We start from the raw sequence: 14,007 nt of genomic DNA, 5'->3' as shown, positions 1-14,007 counted from the left end.
AAGTATGTTCTTCCTATGACAGCATTCTCTGTGTGACTCCCTAAGACTATAGTTTTTGTCCTACACCCCCATAGAATTGTGTTTTAGGTTCATTGAGGATTTCAAATTGGTCCTACAATGAATTTTCCCACTATCCAGAGATGTTTCCACCTTGCTCCTAGTGTTACCAATAGAGACTCCAGCTTCTGTTGCCTTAATTTGGATTAGGCAGGTTTAAGAACGTATATACATTTTGTACATGTAAAGACTGAATCAGCCCTAAAGTATTACAGTTGCATCTGCCCCAGTTATCCAATGGATGGTCACAGGGTACCAGAGCTCATTCTCGCAGCATTAAGCAAAACACAGAAATCAAGTACAAATGGGACACCAACCCATCACAAGACATTCATATGGGGTGAATCCAGAGATATATGTTAACCTCACAATGCTTTTGGCATATGATAGTAAAATCAGAATTATTTGGAGAAAAACACATATCTGGGAAAAAACATCCTGACTCCATAAAGGCAGTGACCAAGCTGGAATTCAGCTGTCATGCTCTGGAGTTGTGAGACACCAACACTAACCACTGTTCCACTATGCCATTCAAATATTTCATGTCTTATTAACTTTCCTGTACTGAACAGTTATTTTTAATTTTTCACTTTTTTCAAAACTTGGTTTTCCAATGTCCCATGATGCAGTTTTATAAAACACTAGTATATCATTTTGATGGAAGAATGGACCACATAACATTATTTATTAAAGAGGGGTAGGTGGGAAAAACGCAGAGCCAGAAGAGAAAATATGAATTTCAAAGTATGCGATATTAACGTTTCTAATAGTCAGTGACTTTAACTTTCATATCAATAATCAGTGTGACCCAAAAGTAAAAGAATTTATGAACCTCCTTGACTCGTTTGATTTGAGCCAGCACATTAGTCAACCTACACACAGTAGTAATTACTAAAGGACTAAAAGTTGATGTAAAGCAAATCATTGATATTGGTCTTTCAGACCATTTTCTTTTACTATTTAATATAGAAATAATGGTAGAAAATATTCACGAGAAGCATATTGTTAAAAAAACACTTCTTTGATTCATCAACAGCTTGAAAATGTACAAACATTCTAAGCAATCAGTACGTTTGTAGTGCTAACTAAGGTTAGAGCTTCTGCTGACATAGCTGCACCTGAAAAGACAGTTAAAAAATCTTCTAGCATTGTTATACCATGGAAGACCCAAAGAGTGGCTGATTTAAAGAGAACATGCCAAAAAGCTGAGCGTAAATGGAGAAAAACTAAACTAACTATCTACTATGAGATATTGAAGGTTAAAATAACAGAATACAACAACATAGACCATCTTGAGAGACGGTGCTACTTCTCTAAAATTATAAATAACAATGCTAGTAATCCCAGAGTCTTCTACGATTGATCGTCTGCTAAACCCACGTCACTCAACGTAAAGCCTCCAAAATACTTCCAGTGAAACTTGTGAGGCTATTGCTGTATTTTTTAATCAAAAAATGAATGAAACTAGAAACAATATAGTACATCTCCCCAACACTGATCCCCTTAAGCCCCAGTACTCCATTAGAAACAAATTAAATTCTTTCACCAGGATAGATTTACCTGATTTGTATAAAATAATTTCTCAACTGAGACCCTCCACCTGCGTCCTTGACCCAATACCAACAAGTTTTTTCAAAGAAGTATTGGGCGTGCTAATTGATAATATTCTTGACATAGTAAACTCGTCATTAGATACGGGGGTCTTCCCAGACTGTCTTAAGACTGCTGTAGTTAAACCCATACTCTAGAAAAATAATCTTGACTCCTCTGCTTTTGAAAATTTTAGACCTTTCTCTAACTTGCCTTTCTTAAGTAAAATTCTAGAGAAAGCAGTCATTATGCAGTTAAATGACCACCTCAATAAACATGCTATTCTTGATAAGTTTCAGTCGGGTTTCAGAACAAATCACAGTACAGAAACTGCACTCATTAAAGTAGTAAATGACTTGCAGGTAAATGCAGACAGAGGCCATTTATCTGTTCTCATCCTCTTATTTCTGAGTGCCGCATTTGATACCATTGATCACAATATTCTTAGAAATCGCCTTAGTTAGTGGGTGGGCCTCTCTGGCAGTGTCTTAAATTGGTTTGAATCCTACCTGGCAGGTAGAAAATTCTTTGTTAGTTGTGGTAATTATACTTCAAAGATACATGATATTCTATATGGTGTTCCACAAGGCTCTATCCTGGGTCCGCTGCTCTTTTCGATCTCCATGCTTCCATTATGTCAGATTATCTCGGAGCATAAGGTGAGCTACCACAGCTATGCTGATGACACGCAGCTGTACTTATCAAAAGCGCCTGATGACCCAACTCTCTTGATTCACTGACACAATGTCTTAATTGTGTTTCTGAATGGATGAGTAGTACTTTTCTCAAACTAAATAAAGAGAAAACTGAAATTTTAGTGATTGGCAATAATGGATATAATGAGGTTATTACGATTTGACCTTATACTCCAAATCGTAACCTTAGATCTTCAAATGAGTGTCTGCTTAGAATTCCAAGAACTAAACTTAAAAGAAGTGGTGAGACGGCCTTCTGCTGTTATGCACCTAAAATCCAATAGGAATTCGCCAGGCTAATACAGTGGAGCACTTGAAAACACTGCTGAAAACACTTTACTTTAACATTTCTCATAGCTTCATTTTAGTTAAATCCTGATGCTCAGTATATTCAATTAATTATCATTTTTATTCATGGTGGCTCCAAAATCCGTACTAACCCCTACTTTCTCTTCTGTTCTTTTTCCAGTTTTCTGTGGTGGTGACCTGCGCCACCACCACCTAATCAAAGTACCGTGATGTCCCTACATTGATGAATTAAAGACCAGAAGTCCACATCACCATCATCATCAAGTTCTTCCATGAATACCCTGAATACAATGAGGACTGATTGATGTCATTTATGTTAGGTAGAATGCCTAGAGGGGGCTGGGTGGTCTCGTGGCCTGGAACCCCAGCAGATTTTATTTTTTCTCCAGCCGTCTGAAGTTTTTTTGTTTTCTCTGTCCTCCCTGGCCATTGGACCTTACTTTTATTCTATGTTAATTAGTCTTCTCTTATTTTAATTCTTATTTTGTCTTTTTTTTCTCTTTCTTCATCATGTAAAGCACTTTGAACTACATTGTTTGTATGAAAATGTGCTATATAAATAAATGTTGTTGTTGTTGTTAATGTAATAGTATTTTTGATTATGTGACTTGTATCTACATTTTCTGTAATAGGGAATACAAGGTGACCCCCAGAGCAGGTTCATTACTATGACTATTTGATCTTGTGATTTACAGAAACACATTGCATAATAATGTTTAAACATTAAAATATTAAAACACTTAATTTATGTTGTGACAGTACCAGAAGAATATTTTTTAGCTACAAGGTCTTTGCGTAACCATTATAGTTTATTCACTTTAAAACATGACAAGATTTAAAGTACCCTACTTTAGTAAATCACACTGTAAACACGACTCTGGCATCATTTGGTAGGCAATAATTTCATCCTAAGCAATGTATGTTGCCCTTTTTCAGCAAATTCGTCTTTCAGAAGCCTATCGAATTGGCCAAAACATTTTTAAACACTGAAAAAAAATACAGGAATGCTCATGAAGGATTTATCAGAGCCTGTGGATACCAAGATAGCTGCAAAAGATTTATCAGGTTCTAGGACTGCCAAGATGTCAATGGAGGATTCATCAGAGCCTAGAGGTACCAGAAAACAGGTAAAAAATTCAGTATAGGGGTATAGTATGGAGTTCTGTAACCCAACATGTCTCAAAACTATCTTGAATGTAAAATAGTTAAAATTCAGCCTTGGGACATGTTGGCCTGCTTGGCTGAGTACAGTCATTCACTGCATAGGAGACTGAGACCATCCTAGAATAGCAACATATTGGATGCAGAAGCCTATTTAATTTTAATCTTTCAGCTATAAAAGTCATTTTCGGTGTTATTTAGTAGTAAACTGCTGCCACCTATTGATGGGTTTCCTGTGACTACATCATTTTTATTTAGCATTATACCAAAATGAATTCTAAGATGTAGTTTGTGGAAATAAAGAACTAGTGGTTAATCAACAGTTTAAAAAGTTGCACAACCTATTAGCTGAAAATGTAATGCTAATCTAATTTGTGGTTCTTACTTGATGTATGTGTTTCCACTGTTAGATACCTGACAATATATAAATGCCGAGCAGGCTGATAAATGTCCATCCATTCATCCATCATCCAACCCGCTATATCCTAACACAGGGTAACGGGGGTCTGCTGGAGCCAATCCCAGCCAACACAGGGCGCAAGGCAGGAAACAAACCCCAGGCAGGGCACACATACACACACCAAGCACACACTAGGGACAATTTAGAATCGCCAATACAGCTAACCTGCATGTCTTTGGACTGTGGGAGGAAACCGAAGCACCCAGAGGAAACCCACACAGACACGGGGAGAACATGCAAACTCCACACAGGGAGGACCTGGGAAGCGAACTCGGGTCTCCTAACTGAGAGGCAGCAGCACTACCACTGCACCACCGTGCCGCCCCAGGCTGATAAATGTCTTTAGCAAAATAATTTTATGTAGCCACTTAAAGTCACATATTTAAACACTGGACAAATTTTATTGCTGGTCTTGTTAGGTCTGTGTTCGGCTGTCTATAATTCCCTATTAGACGTACAGATAATGTGGCTGCTATAGGTTTCCACCATATGTACACACTAGCAGGCGACTCCGCACACTGAAGGCATTCTCCCTTCTTTTGTGCTTCTCTCTTTTGTGCTTGATTGAAATTGGATAACCCATCCTGTCTCAAAACTCACTGCATTGAATCCTCTAAGACAAAGAATAAAAAAAAAAAATAGTAAAGAATTACTTAAGAAAAATTAAATTAGGAAGAATGCCCAGTTAGAGCTGGGTGGTCCTTTAATCTGAAACCCCTACAGATTTTTTTATTCTCCAGCTTAACTTTTTATTTATTTTTTTTAAATCTCTCCACCCTGGTCAGCTGACCTTATCATCAGACTGTCATATAGAGACTAAACAATTCTATATTTAAAGACTATTTCTCCTAGTTATATATCTATCTTATGTAAGTCTGAATTATTTGAATTATGTTTGGTAAACTATTTATGCATTACTATTTTTAAAATCACAACATGTTCTGTGTTTCTGTTTAGACCTTTTCAGCACTAATATTTGTCTAGGAATATTAAGGTATAGGGAAATGATTTGCCAGTAGGATCAAGGAAAATACATCCATCCATCCATCCATCCATTTTCCCGCTGAATCCGAACACAGGGTCACAGGGGTCTGCTGGAGCCAATCCCAGCCAACACAGGGCACAAGGCAGGAACCAATCCCAGGCAGGGTGCCAACCCACCATAGGCCTTAGAAACAAGTTGATAAAATCTTGCCAAGAAAGCACCTGTCAGATAGTACTGCTGACAACAGAACATAGGCTAGTAGAGAAGTGAAAGAAAGCATAAATTCATGTAAAAAAGTTTGTATATGAACTATAGGGAAAGTACTGGAATCGTCCAAAAATTCGATTTTAATGAATCTCGACATTTTAGCCCTCCCTGAATCCGAAAATACCATTTTTGGAATTATGTCTGTGTGTCTGTCTATGTGTGTGTGTGTGTGTGTGTGTGTGTGTGTGTGTGTGTGCGTGTGTGTGTGTGTGTGTGTGTGTGTGCATGTGCGTGTGTGTGTGTGTGTGTGTGTGTGTGTGTGTGTGTGTGTGTGTGTGTATGCAATCACTATAACCTGAGTATGCTTTCACTCAGGTCAACCACATTTTGCATACAAGTATTATGTACAAAACGTAGATTTCTATTAACTTTTGAGCTATTTCCAATAACCGGAATTTCCAATAACAGGTGCTTGACCTGAAACGTTTCCCCATAAATATTAAAAATTTGATAATTTCATATCATATTATGGTAAAGCACCACATTCTAAGCAATTTTTGCCTCTTTGTATTTTTTTGAAAAACGACTGGTTTTCAAGATCATCACAATTTTCCGTTGGACATTCAAAAGGTAATATGAATGTTTTTTCTTTAAGTAAACGAAATTTTGTGTTCATGTATTACATTACATACATTATTAAAGTCTTTTCTACTTTTGAAACACTTCTGCTTACTGAAAGTGTTAATTTACCTGACTTGTTCACCAAAATAAAATTATCATGGCAATTTTTTTTATTCATGCAGCTGCAGAGTCTGATTTATTCAACAGTACTTTTATAACAATTGTTCAATATATTATTAATTTGATTTCATTTGTTGTTGATGGTTCTTTAATGTACATGATATAAAAATGTAATCAAATATCCATCCCCATATCTGAGTATACGAGTATATGAGAAAGTCAAGGGGAGACCACTCCTGATTTTTTAAAATACATGGACATATCAAGATTTGATCTTTAATTAAATAATATCTATATATAAAGGTGGTATAACAAACATCACACCACATCTACATTTTGTAGTCCATTGTATTATTTAAATAAACATAAATGCAAGCTTCATGTGTGGAAAGAGTAAGTATACCCCTACCTTAAATATCTAAAAATAGAATCGGGTGCACCAGATCAGATGCAAAAGATAGAACTTCATTATAGAGAATCTTAGAGGAACCTGTCTTATTTAAACCTCAGGCATTTAGCATAGTTTGACCTTCGTTGTTGAAGTGTGCATTATCACCACGCTTAGATTGAAAGAATTCTATAAGGCATACAGAAAGAAGGTTACAGTTGATTATGAGGGAAGGGATTTATGAAGATCTCCAAGCAATCAGAAATCAACCATTCCTAGGTCTGGTAAATCATCTATAAGTGGAGAAGATTTTAAACAACTGCTAACTTGTCCAGGGTAGGCTGCCCCAGCAAGTTCAGACCAATAGCAGAGTCTCTAAGATCCCCAGAATTCCATCATGGGACCCATAGGTAGCTCTTGCCACTGTTGATCAGTTTATGAGTATACCAGTAGAAACAGGCTGCGCAAACTAGATCTATATAGGATGTGTGCCAGGAGGAAACCTTTGCTATCCAGAAAAAACATCAGAGCATGACTAAAGTGTGCACATGAATATCTAGACAAAGACCAGGACTTCTTTACAACAAGCTCTGGAGAGATGAAACAAAGATTATTTGTTATTTGGTTCCAGTACCAGAGACATTTATGGTGAAAACCAAGATAGTATTTGACCAGAAAAACCTGATGCCAAGTGTAAAGGATGGTGGTGGGATGTTATGGTTTTGGGCTGCTTTACTGCATCAGGGCCTGGGGCAGCTCACCATCAAAAAAACTTTACATGAATTCTTCATTGTACCAGAGAGTTCTTGAGGATAGTGTGAGAATGTCTTTCAGAAGATTGAAGTTCAAAATAATCCATCAAGGAATGGCTGAACATAAAGAAATGGAGGGTTCAGAAATGACCAAATCAGAATCGAATTGAGATGTTGTGGTGGAATTTGAAGCACCAAACACCACACAGCTGAATGAATTCTGAATAGAGGAGTGGGAAAAACTTTTTCGGAGTCAATATTAGAGACTAATAGACAGTTATAGGAAATATAGGTATGAGGTATCAATGCCAGTTATTATAGCTCAAGGTGCACTTATTTTTCCCACAAGGTATATCTGTTCATTTTTCATTAAATAAATTACTGCAGTCAAATTTTTATTTATTTTTTCAGTTAAATCACCTTTATCTATAGATATTGTTTAAATGAATATCAAATTTTGATATGTCCACATATACAGTATTATATTAAAAAAGAAAAAAACAATTAATGGAGTGTACTTACTTTTTTTGTAATACATGAACACAACTAGTGAGGACTGAAACACGCAAGCATCGATTCATATACAGTTTCACAATACTGACACTAAAATTAATTTCACTGGCATTTTAGCAATTCCAAAACACGAAATTCACAAAAAAAGAGCTTTTGTGAGGTTTTAAAGGTTTGTTGGGTTAGTATATTGCTCCCTACAGACTCATTCACAGTTGCATTTTTACATGTAATTTTTCTACAACAAAGTTATGCCTGCACACCTGTCAAATTTGTTCTATTTATGCCTCTTGTTCGCGTGACTGCAGGCTGAATGCTTTCCTGACGAAGACACACAAAAGTACACCATCATACACCATACCGCATTTTCTCTACATGAAAATTAGCAACCACTTACTATAACTCAGTGATTAGTGTGTGATTTGAAACCTGTATAAATTTTAGATTAAGCTACAGGACTAATGTACCTTATTTCTATGATCGTTATCAAACACCACTTTTTATATAGCAATGTTTAAACAACTTGAACTTTGAAAAATAAAATAAAAAATACACTTTGTACAAATGATATGTCATTATCAAGCACCCATATTGTATTACCATTAAAAAAACAAACTGCTGTATTTTTATTTTTGACAACTAACCTTAAGCTCATTTGTATCTGAAAGCTTAGCTTTTAGGTCTGTGTTGGAGACCCGAGAGGAGCCAAGTTCTTTCTGAAGCCTCTCCACCTTCTTCTGCAGCTTTCGGACATTGAGGATAGCTTCATCACGCTCTACTGCCAGGGCTGAACGTGCCTTCTTTTCCTCCTCCAATTGAGCAATCTTCTTCCGCAGCATTTCCATGTGTAACTCTTTGCTCTCCAGCTGTTCTTTCTGTGTCTTAACCTGGAAGGAAAGTCATAGGAATTAGGTCAGATGCTATTTAATACCTATTGGGATTGGGTCAATGTATAAAAAAGGTAAAATAGTACATTTGATATAAAAATGCAAGCAATAATCAGTGAAAGAAAAAACTACATGGTCTAGGATTTAAGAACGTGGACTTGATTTCTCAAAGTTGAAATTGAAAACTCAGTCTTGGCTTGCCGTCTCAATCAACATGCCTGCACTCTAATTGTATGAACATGTATCTGTATAAGCTGAGTTGTTCATAATCATGCCATGTACCGCAGTGATTAGCACTGCTGCCTTATAGGTCCCGAGACCCAAGTTTATATCCCATCCCAGTCTGTGTCAATGTTGACCTTACATGTTCTCTGTTTCTTCCCCTCCAAAACATGTGCTTTTTAGATTTGTCTTTATATTGGCCCATTGTAATTGTGTGGATTGGTTCCTGCCCATCTGCTCAATGCTATTGGGATTGTCTCTCCACAGCCCGATAAGCAGGCTAAGAAAAAGGATTTATGATGATTTGGACATGGAATTTCACCATACTCTTTACATGTGACACTACTATGACTTACGGCTTGTTTATACTTCAAGCTCAGAACGCGTACATGCACGCATCATGGCTGCTACTCGTTCCCAGCATTCATTTGACGTGTCCTCTGAGCATGTCCTCAGAAATTAATGCGATGCTTGCGTGAGTTGCAGTACCATCAAAAAGTCGGGTGGCACAGTGTGATAAAAGTTGGACTGTGACGTCAGAGTCTCTGTTTAGTATCTACATGTGACAAAAAGCCGCTTTAAGGATCCTCTGCTATCGATGTGCATGCTTCGATGTTTGATGAATGGTTTGATGTGGTGAAGCAAAATGCCAACATATAAATGCATTCGTGGTGCTTTTATATTCAAGTGTTGCGTATTCCCAATCGTAATGACATGATACATTTTAAAGGTCTCACATACCATTATCTGTGGCGTCTTTTTTTTTTTGTTTTGCACCTTCACAACAGTATCAGAATGTACGACAGCGTATTTGAGCCACGGAGAAAAAAATTAAGGACATGGTGAAAAGGTGTACTTTGTAATTAAAGTGGATACTTTGGCTTTAATCTTAAAATGTCCACTTTAACCTCGTAGTTTACTTCATCACTAAAGTAGACCATCATAAACATCATCTTAAAACCGACCCAGTTTTTAATCACTACGTGCTTCTGGGGCATCCTCCTGACCTGACAGCAGCAATTGCCACACAGAACACATTAAATTTATGACATTCCAGCTCTCTGCACAATTAGAATCCTTAGACTTTCATGATGAAATACATTAAAGTATGTATGTTACATTTTACAGATAAGTCATTAACTTTTAAATAATGAATACTGATAATAATTACGCATGTTATGGCGGCACGGTCTGCCTCGCAGGAAGTCACGTCCCTGGTGTTCCCTGCCTGTGGAGTTTGCATGTTTTCCTGGTGGGTTTCCAAAGTGAGCTCCGGTTTCCTTCCAAAGACATGAAGGTTTGGGGATTTGGAGATGCTAAAATGACGCTAGTGTATGTGTGTGCTTGTGTCCAGGGATTGTTTCTGTCTCGCGCCTGAGGCTTGCAGGAATGGGTGCATCCTTGGATTGATGGATTTAATCATTAAATATCCTTTTCAGAGATATTGCAGCAAGGTATCCTCGGAATTTAATGGGTGTTTCAGGCAATTCATAACACAGCGAAGCCAAACCTGTTCTCACTGTGATGATATCTCACACTGCCACCTGGTGGAATCTTCCAGATTTACATAAAGTACGCGCACAAGTATGAACAGTACAATGCTTGCGTAGCAGTAGCGTCCGCTGGAGCACGCATTGCGTGAAGTATAAATCTGGCCTTAGAGTACTTTGTAATTATCTAATTAATTATCCGATGCCCGCCATAGCATACGGCGGTATAGGAATAGGAACAGAAAACGGTGAGAAAGGAATTCAGAAATCAAGAAGAAATAAATACTTCTTGAAAGACGCAGTGTGCATATAGAATTTCCGGCCAAGCAGGATTACATGTGAAAGTGATAAATAAATCAGGCTTTCCGAATTTACGTATTATGGCCATGGCATTCTGATAGTTTTGTTGAATGTATCTTGGACTTCCTGGAAATGTGGACGGTAATATGATCATTTTGCCTACACAAACGTTGTTATTTTCAGCGTTTGCTTGCAGTGTGTCTGATAGTTCGACGCGCAGATCTTGTTGATGTAATCTGAGATAGTTGAGACGCACGCCCTCTGTTTTAACATACGCATCTACGACATACTGTTGGAATAGTTTGCCGCTGGAGTGCAAAATACTAAGTGTATTCCTCATTGCTAATCTGTACGCGTAAAATTGGCATTGAGTAAGCCTTATTCGCTTGGTGGTTCTTTTATCAGGAACATGTTGTAAATCTTTGTGCCAGCCAATGTCTCCGTAAGGGAATAAAAGTGGATAAACCATAGGATCGCAATTCATATTGAGTGTGGAAATCTGTTTACAGGAGTTGCCTATGTGATAGAGGCAAAGGTCCCTTGCGGCAGGCGTTTCGCCATCTTCCCCGACAAAAATCGCTGCAACATCGGTGTGACATGTCAGGGCATTGTATCGTCGTAAATCCTGCCTAAGGGTTTCCTTGAAAACCATTCATACAGATGCTGTTGGATTGGACTGAGCGATTTCATGCATGTGTTTGTATGATTTAGAGAAGGGGTTAATGGTTCTGAGCATGGAATCTAGATGGAGAAGTATATTTTCGCTGCATGCAGAATTTGCTTTATTTTGTAAGCGTACTTTAGTAGCTTGCGCTGTGTCAAAAACATACAACTGTCCATATCCTGGAGAGGTAGAAGTGTTAGCGTATAGTGGAGAGATTTGGTGATAAATTTGCCCGTGTATTTTAAAACAGTATGGTCTGTGGCCAGGAGGTTGAGTTATCTGTGCACCCATGGAAGCAAACGCTAGAGAGAGGGTTGTATTCTCGAATGTGTTCACAATAATTTTTAGCTTCTGATGTTTGCTGTGTAAGAAGCTGTTGTAAAGACACAGGTGGCTCCCGCAAGGGTGGTAAAGCTACTTTACTGTTGTGGCAGCACCTCGAGTACTTGTTGGATGTATTATGTTCAGCAGGCCAGTATAGTGCATGACATGGAAGACGACGAATAGGAATCGAGAAATGCCATGTCGGCTGCATGTGGGTGGGACTGGTTTTGAAGTGGAAGCAGGACAAACCAGAAGAGAAATATATATAAGAGATTTGCATAATTATACAGGGGATGCACAAACCAGTGTGTTTCTTCGTGCTGGACCCAAGCCCGGATAAATGGGGGGGTTACGTCAGGAAGGGCATCCGGTGTAAAATTTTGCCAAATCAATATGCGGACAACAATACAAATTTCTATACGAGATCGGTCGAGCCCCGGGTTAACAATGACCACCACCAGTACTGTTTGTCAACAGGGTGCTGGCGGAAATTGAGCTACTGTTGGCCGAAGAAGGAGAAGAAGAGGGGTAGACGTGTCCAGAGGCAGAAGGAGAGGAGGAAAGTAAAGAGAGTGGAACTGAGGATAGGAATTTTGAATGTCAGTAGTATGACTGGTAAGGGGAGAGAGTTAGCAGATATGATGGAGAGAAGGAAGGTTGATATATTGTGCATGCAAGAGATTTAATGGAAGGGGAGTAAGGCCAGGTGGATTCAAATTGTTCTATCATGGTGTGGATAAGAGGAGAAATGGAGTAGGGGTTATTTTGAAGGAACAGTATGTCAAGAGTGTTCTTGAGGTGAAAAGAGTGTCAGACAGAGTAATGATTATGAAGCTGGAAATTGGAGGTATGATGATGAATGTTGTTAGTGCATATGCCCCGCAAGTTGGGTGTGCAATGGATGAGAAAGAAGATTTTTGGAATGAGTTGGATGAAGTGATGAACAGTGTACCCAAGGGACAGAAAGTGTTGATTGGAGCGGATTTCAATGGACATGTTGATGAAGGGAACAGAGGAGACAAGGAGGTGATGGGTAGGTATGGTGTCAAGGAGAGGAATGAAGAAGGTCAGAGGATAGTGGATTTTGCCAAAAGGATGGACATGGCTGTGGTGAATACATATTTTAAGAAGAGGGAGGAACATAGGGTGATGTACAAGAGTGGAGGAAGATGCACACAGATAGATTACATCCTATGCAGAAGAGTCAATCTGAAGGAGATTGAAGACTGCAAAGTAGTGATAGGGAAAAGTGTAGTTAAGCAGCATAGGATGGTGGTCTGTAGGATGACGTTGGAGATCAAGAAGAGGAAGAGAGTGAGGGCAGAGCCAAGGATCAAATGGTGGAAATTGAAAAAGGAAGACTGCAAGGTTGAGTTTAGGGAGAAGGTGAGACAGGAACTGGGTGGTAGTGAAGAATTATCAGACAGTTGGGAAACTACAGCAAATGTAGTATGGGTGACAGCAAGAAGGGTGCTTGGTGTGACATCTGGACAGAGGAAGGAGGAAAAGGAAACCTGGTGGTGGAATGGGGAAGTACAGGAGAGTATATAGAGGAAGAGGATGGCAAAGAAGAAGTGGGATAGTCAGAGAGATGCAGAAAGTAGACAAGAGTACAAGGAGATAAGGCGCAAGTTGAAGAGAGAGGTCGTGAAGGCTAAAGAAAAAGCGAAGGATGAGTTGTTTGAGAGGTTGGACACTAAAGAGGGAGAAAAGGACCTGTACCGATTGGCTAGACAGAGAGAACGAGCTGGGAAAGATGTGCAGCAGGTTAGGGTAATAAAGGATAAAGATGGAAATGTACTCACAAGTGAGGAGAGTGCGTTGAGCTGATGGAAAGAATACTTTGAGAGACTTATGAATAAAGAGAATGAGAGAGAGAAGAGGTTGGATGATGTGGAGATGGTGAATCAGGAAGTGCAATGGATTAGCAAGGAGGAAGTAAGGACAGCTATGAAGAGGATGAAGAATGGAAAAGCTGTTGATCCAGATGACACACCTGTGGAAGCATGGAGGTGCTTAGGAGAGATGGCAGTGGAGTTTTTAACCAGATTGTTTAATGGAATCTTGGAAAGTGAGAGGATACCTGAGGAGTGGAGAAGAAATGTATTGGTGCCGATATTTAAGAATAAGGGGGATGTGCAGGACTGTAGCAACTACAGGAGGATAAAATTTATGAGCCACAGCGTGAAGTTATGGGAAAGAGTAGTGGAAGCTAGGTTAAGAAGTGAGGTGATGATTAGTGAGCAGCAGTATGGTTTCATGCCA

General features: G+C 38.7%; 1 protein-coding gene across 1 annotated transcript in view; it reads right to left on the bottom strand.

The window, feature by feature from the left end:
* The window catches only part of ccdc170 (coiled-coil domain containing 170), a 55,744-nt gene that overhangs the window by 6,970 nt on the left and 34,767 nt on the right, over nucleotides 1-14,007 (bottom strand). Inside the window, exon 11 of the mRNA XM_028797700.2 lies at nucleotides 8,500-8,742. Within this exon, the coding sequence (XP_028653533.1) occupies nucleotides 8,500-8,742 (243 nt within the window). The remainder of the gene's footprint in view (nucleotides 1-8,499; nucleotides 8,743-14,007) is intronic.

This window comes from Erpetoichthys calabaricus, chromosome 3, assembly GCF_900747795.2.
Source record: "Erpetoichthys calabaricus chromosome 3, fErpCal1.3, whole genome shotgun sequence".
NCBI classification, from domain to species: Eukaryota; Metazoa; Chordata; class Cladistia; order Polypteriformes; family Polypteridae; genus Erpetoichthys; species Erpetoichthys calabaricus.
The sequence above is the reverse complement of the archived record's forward strand: the minus strand, read 5'-3'. Positions and strand labels throughout refer to the sequence as shown.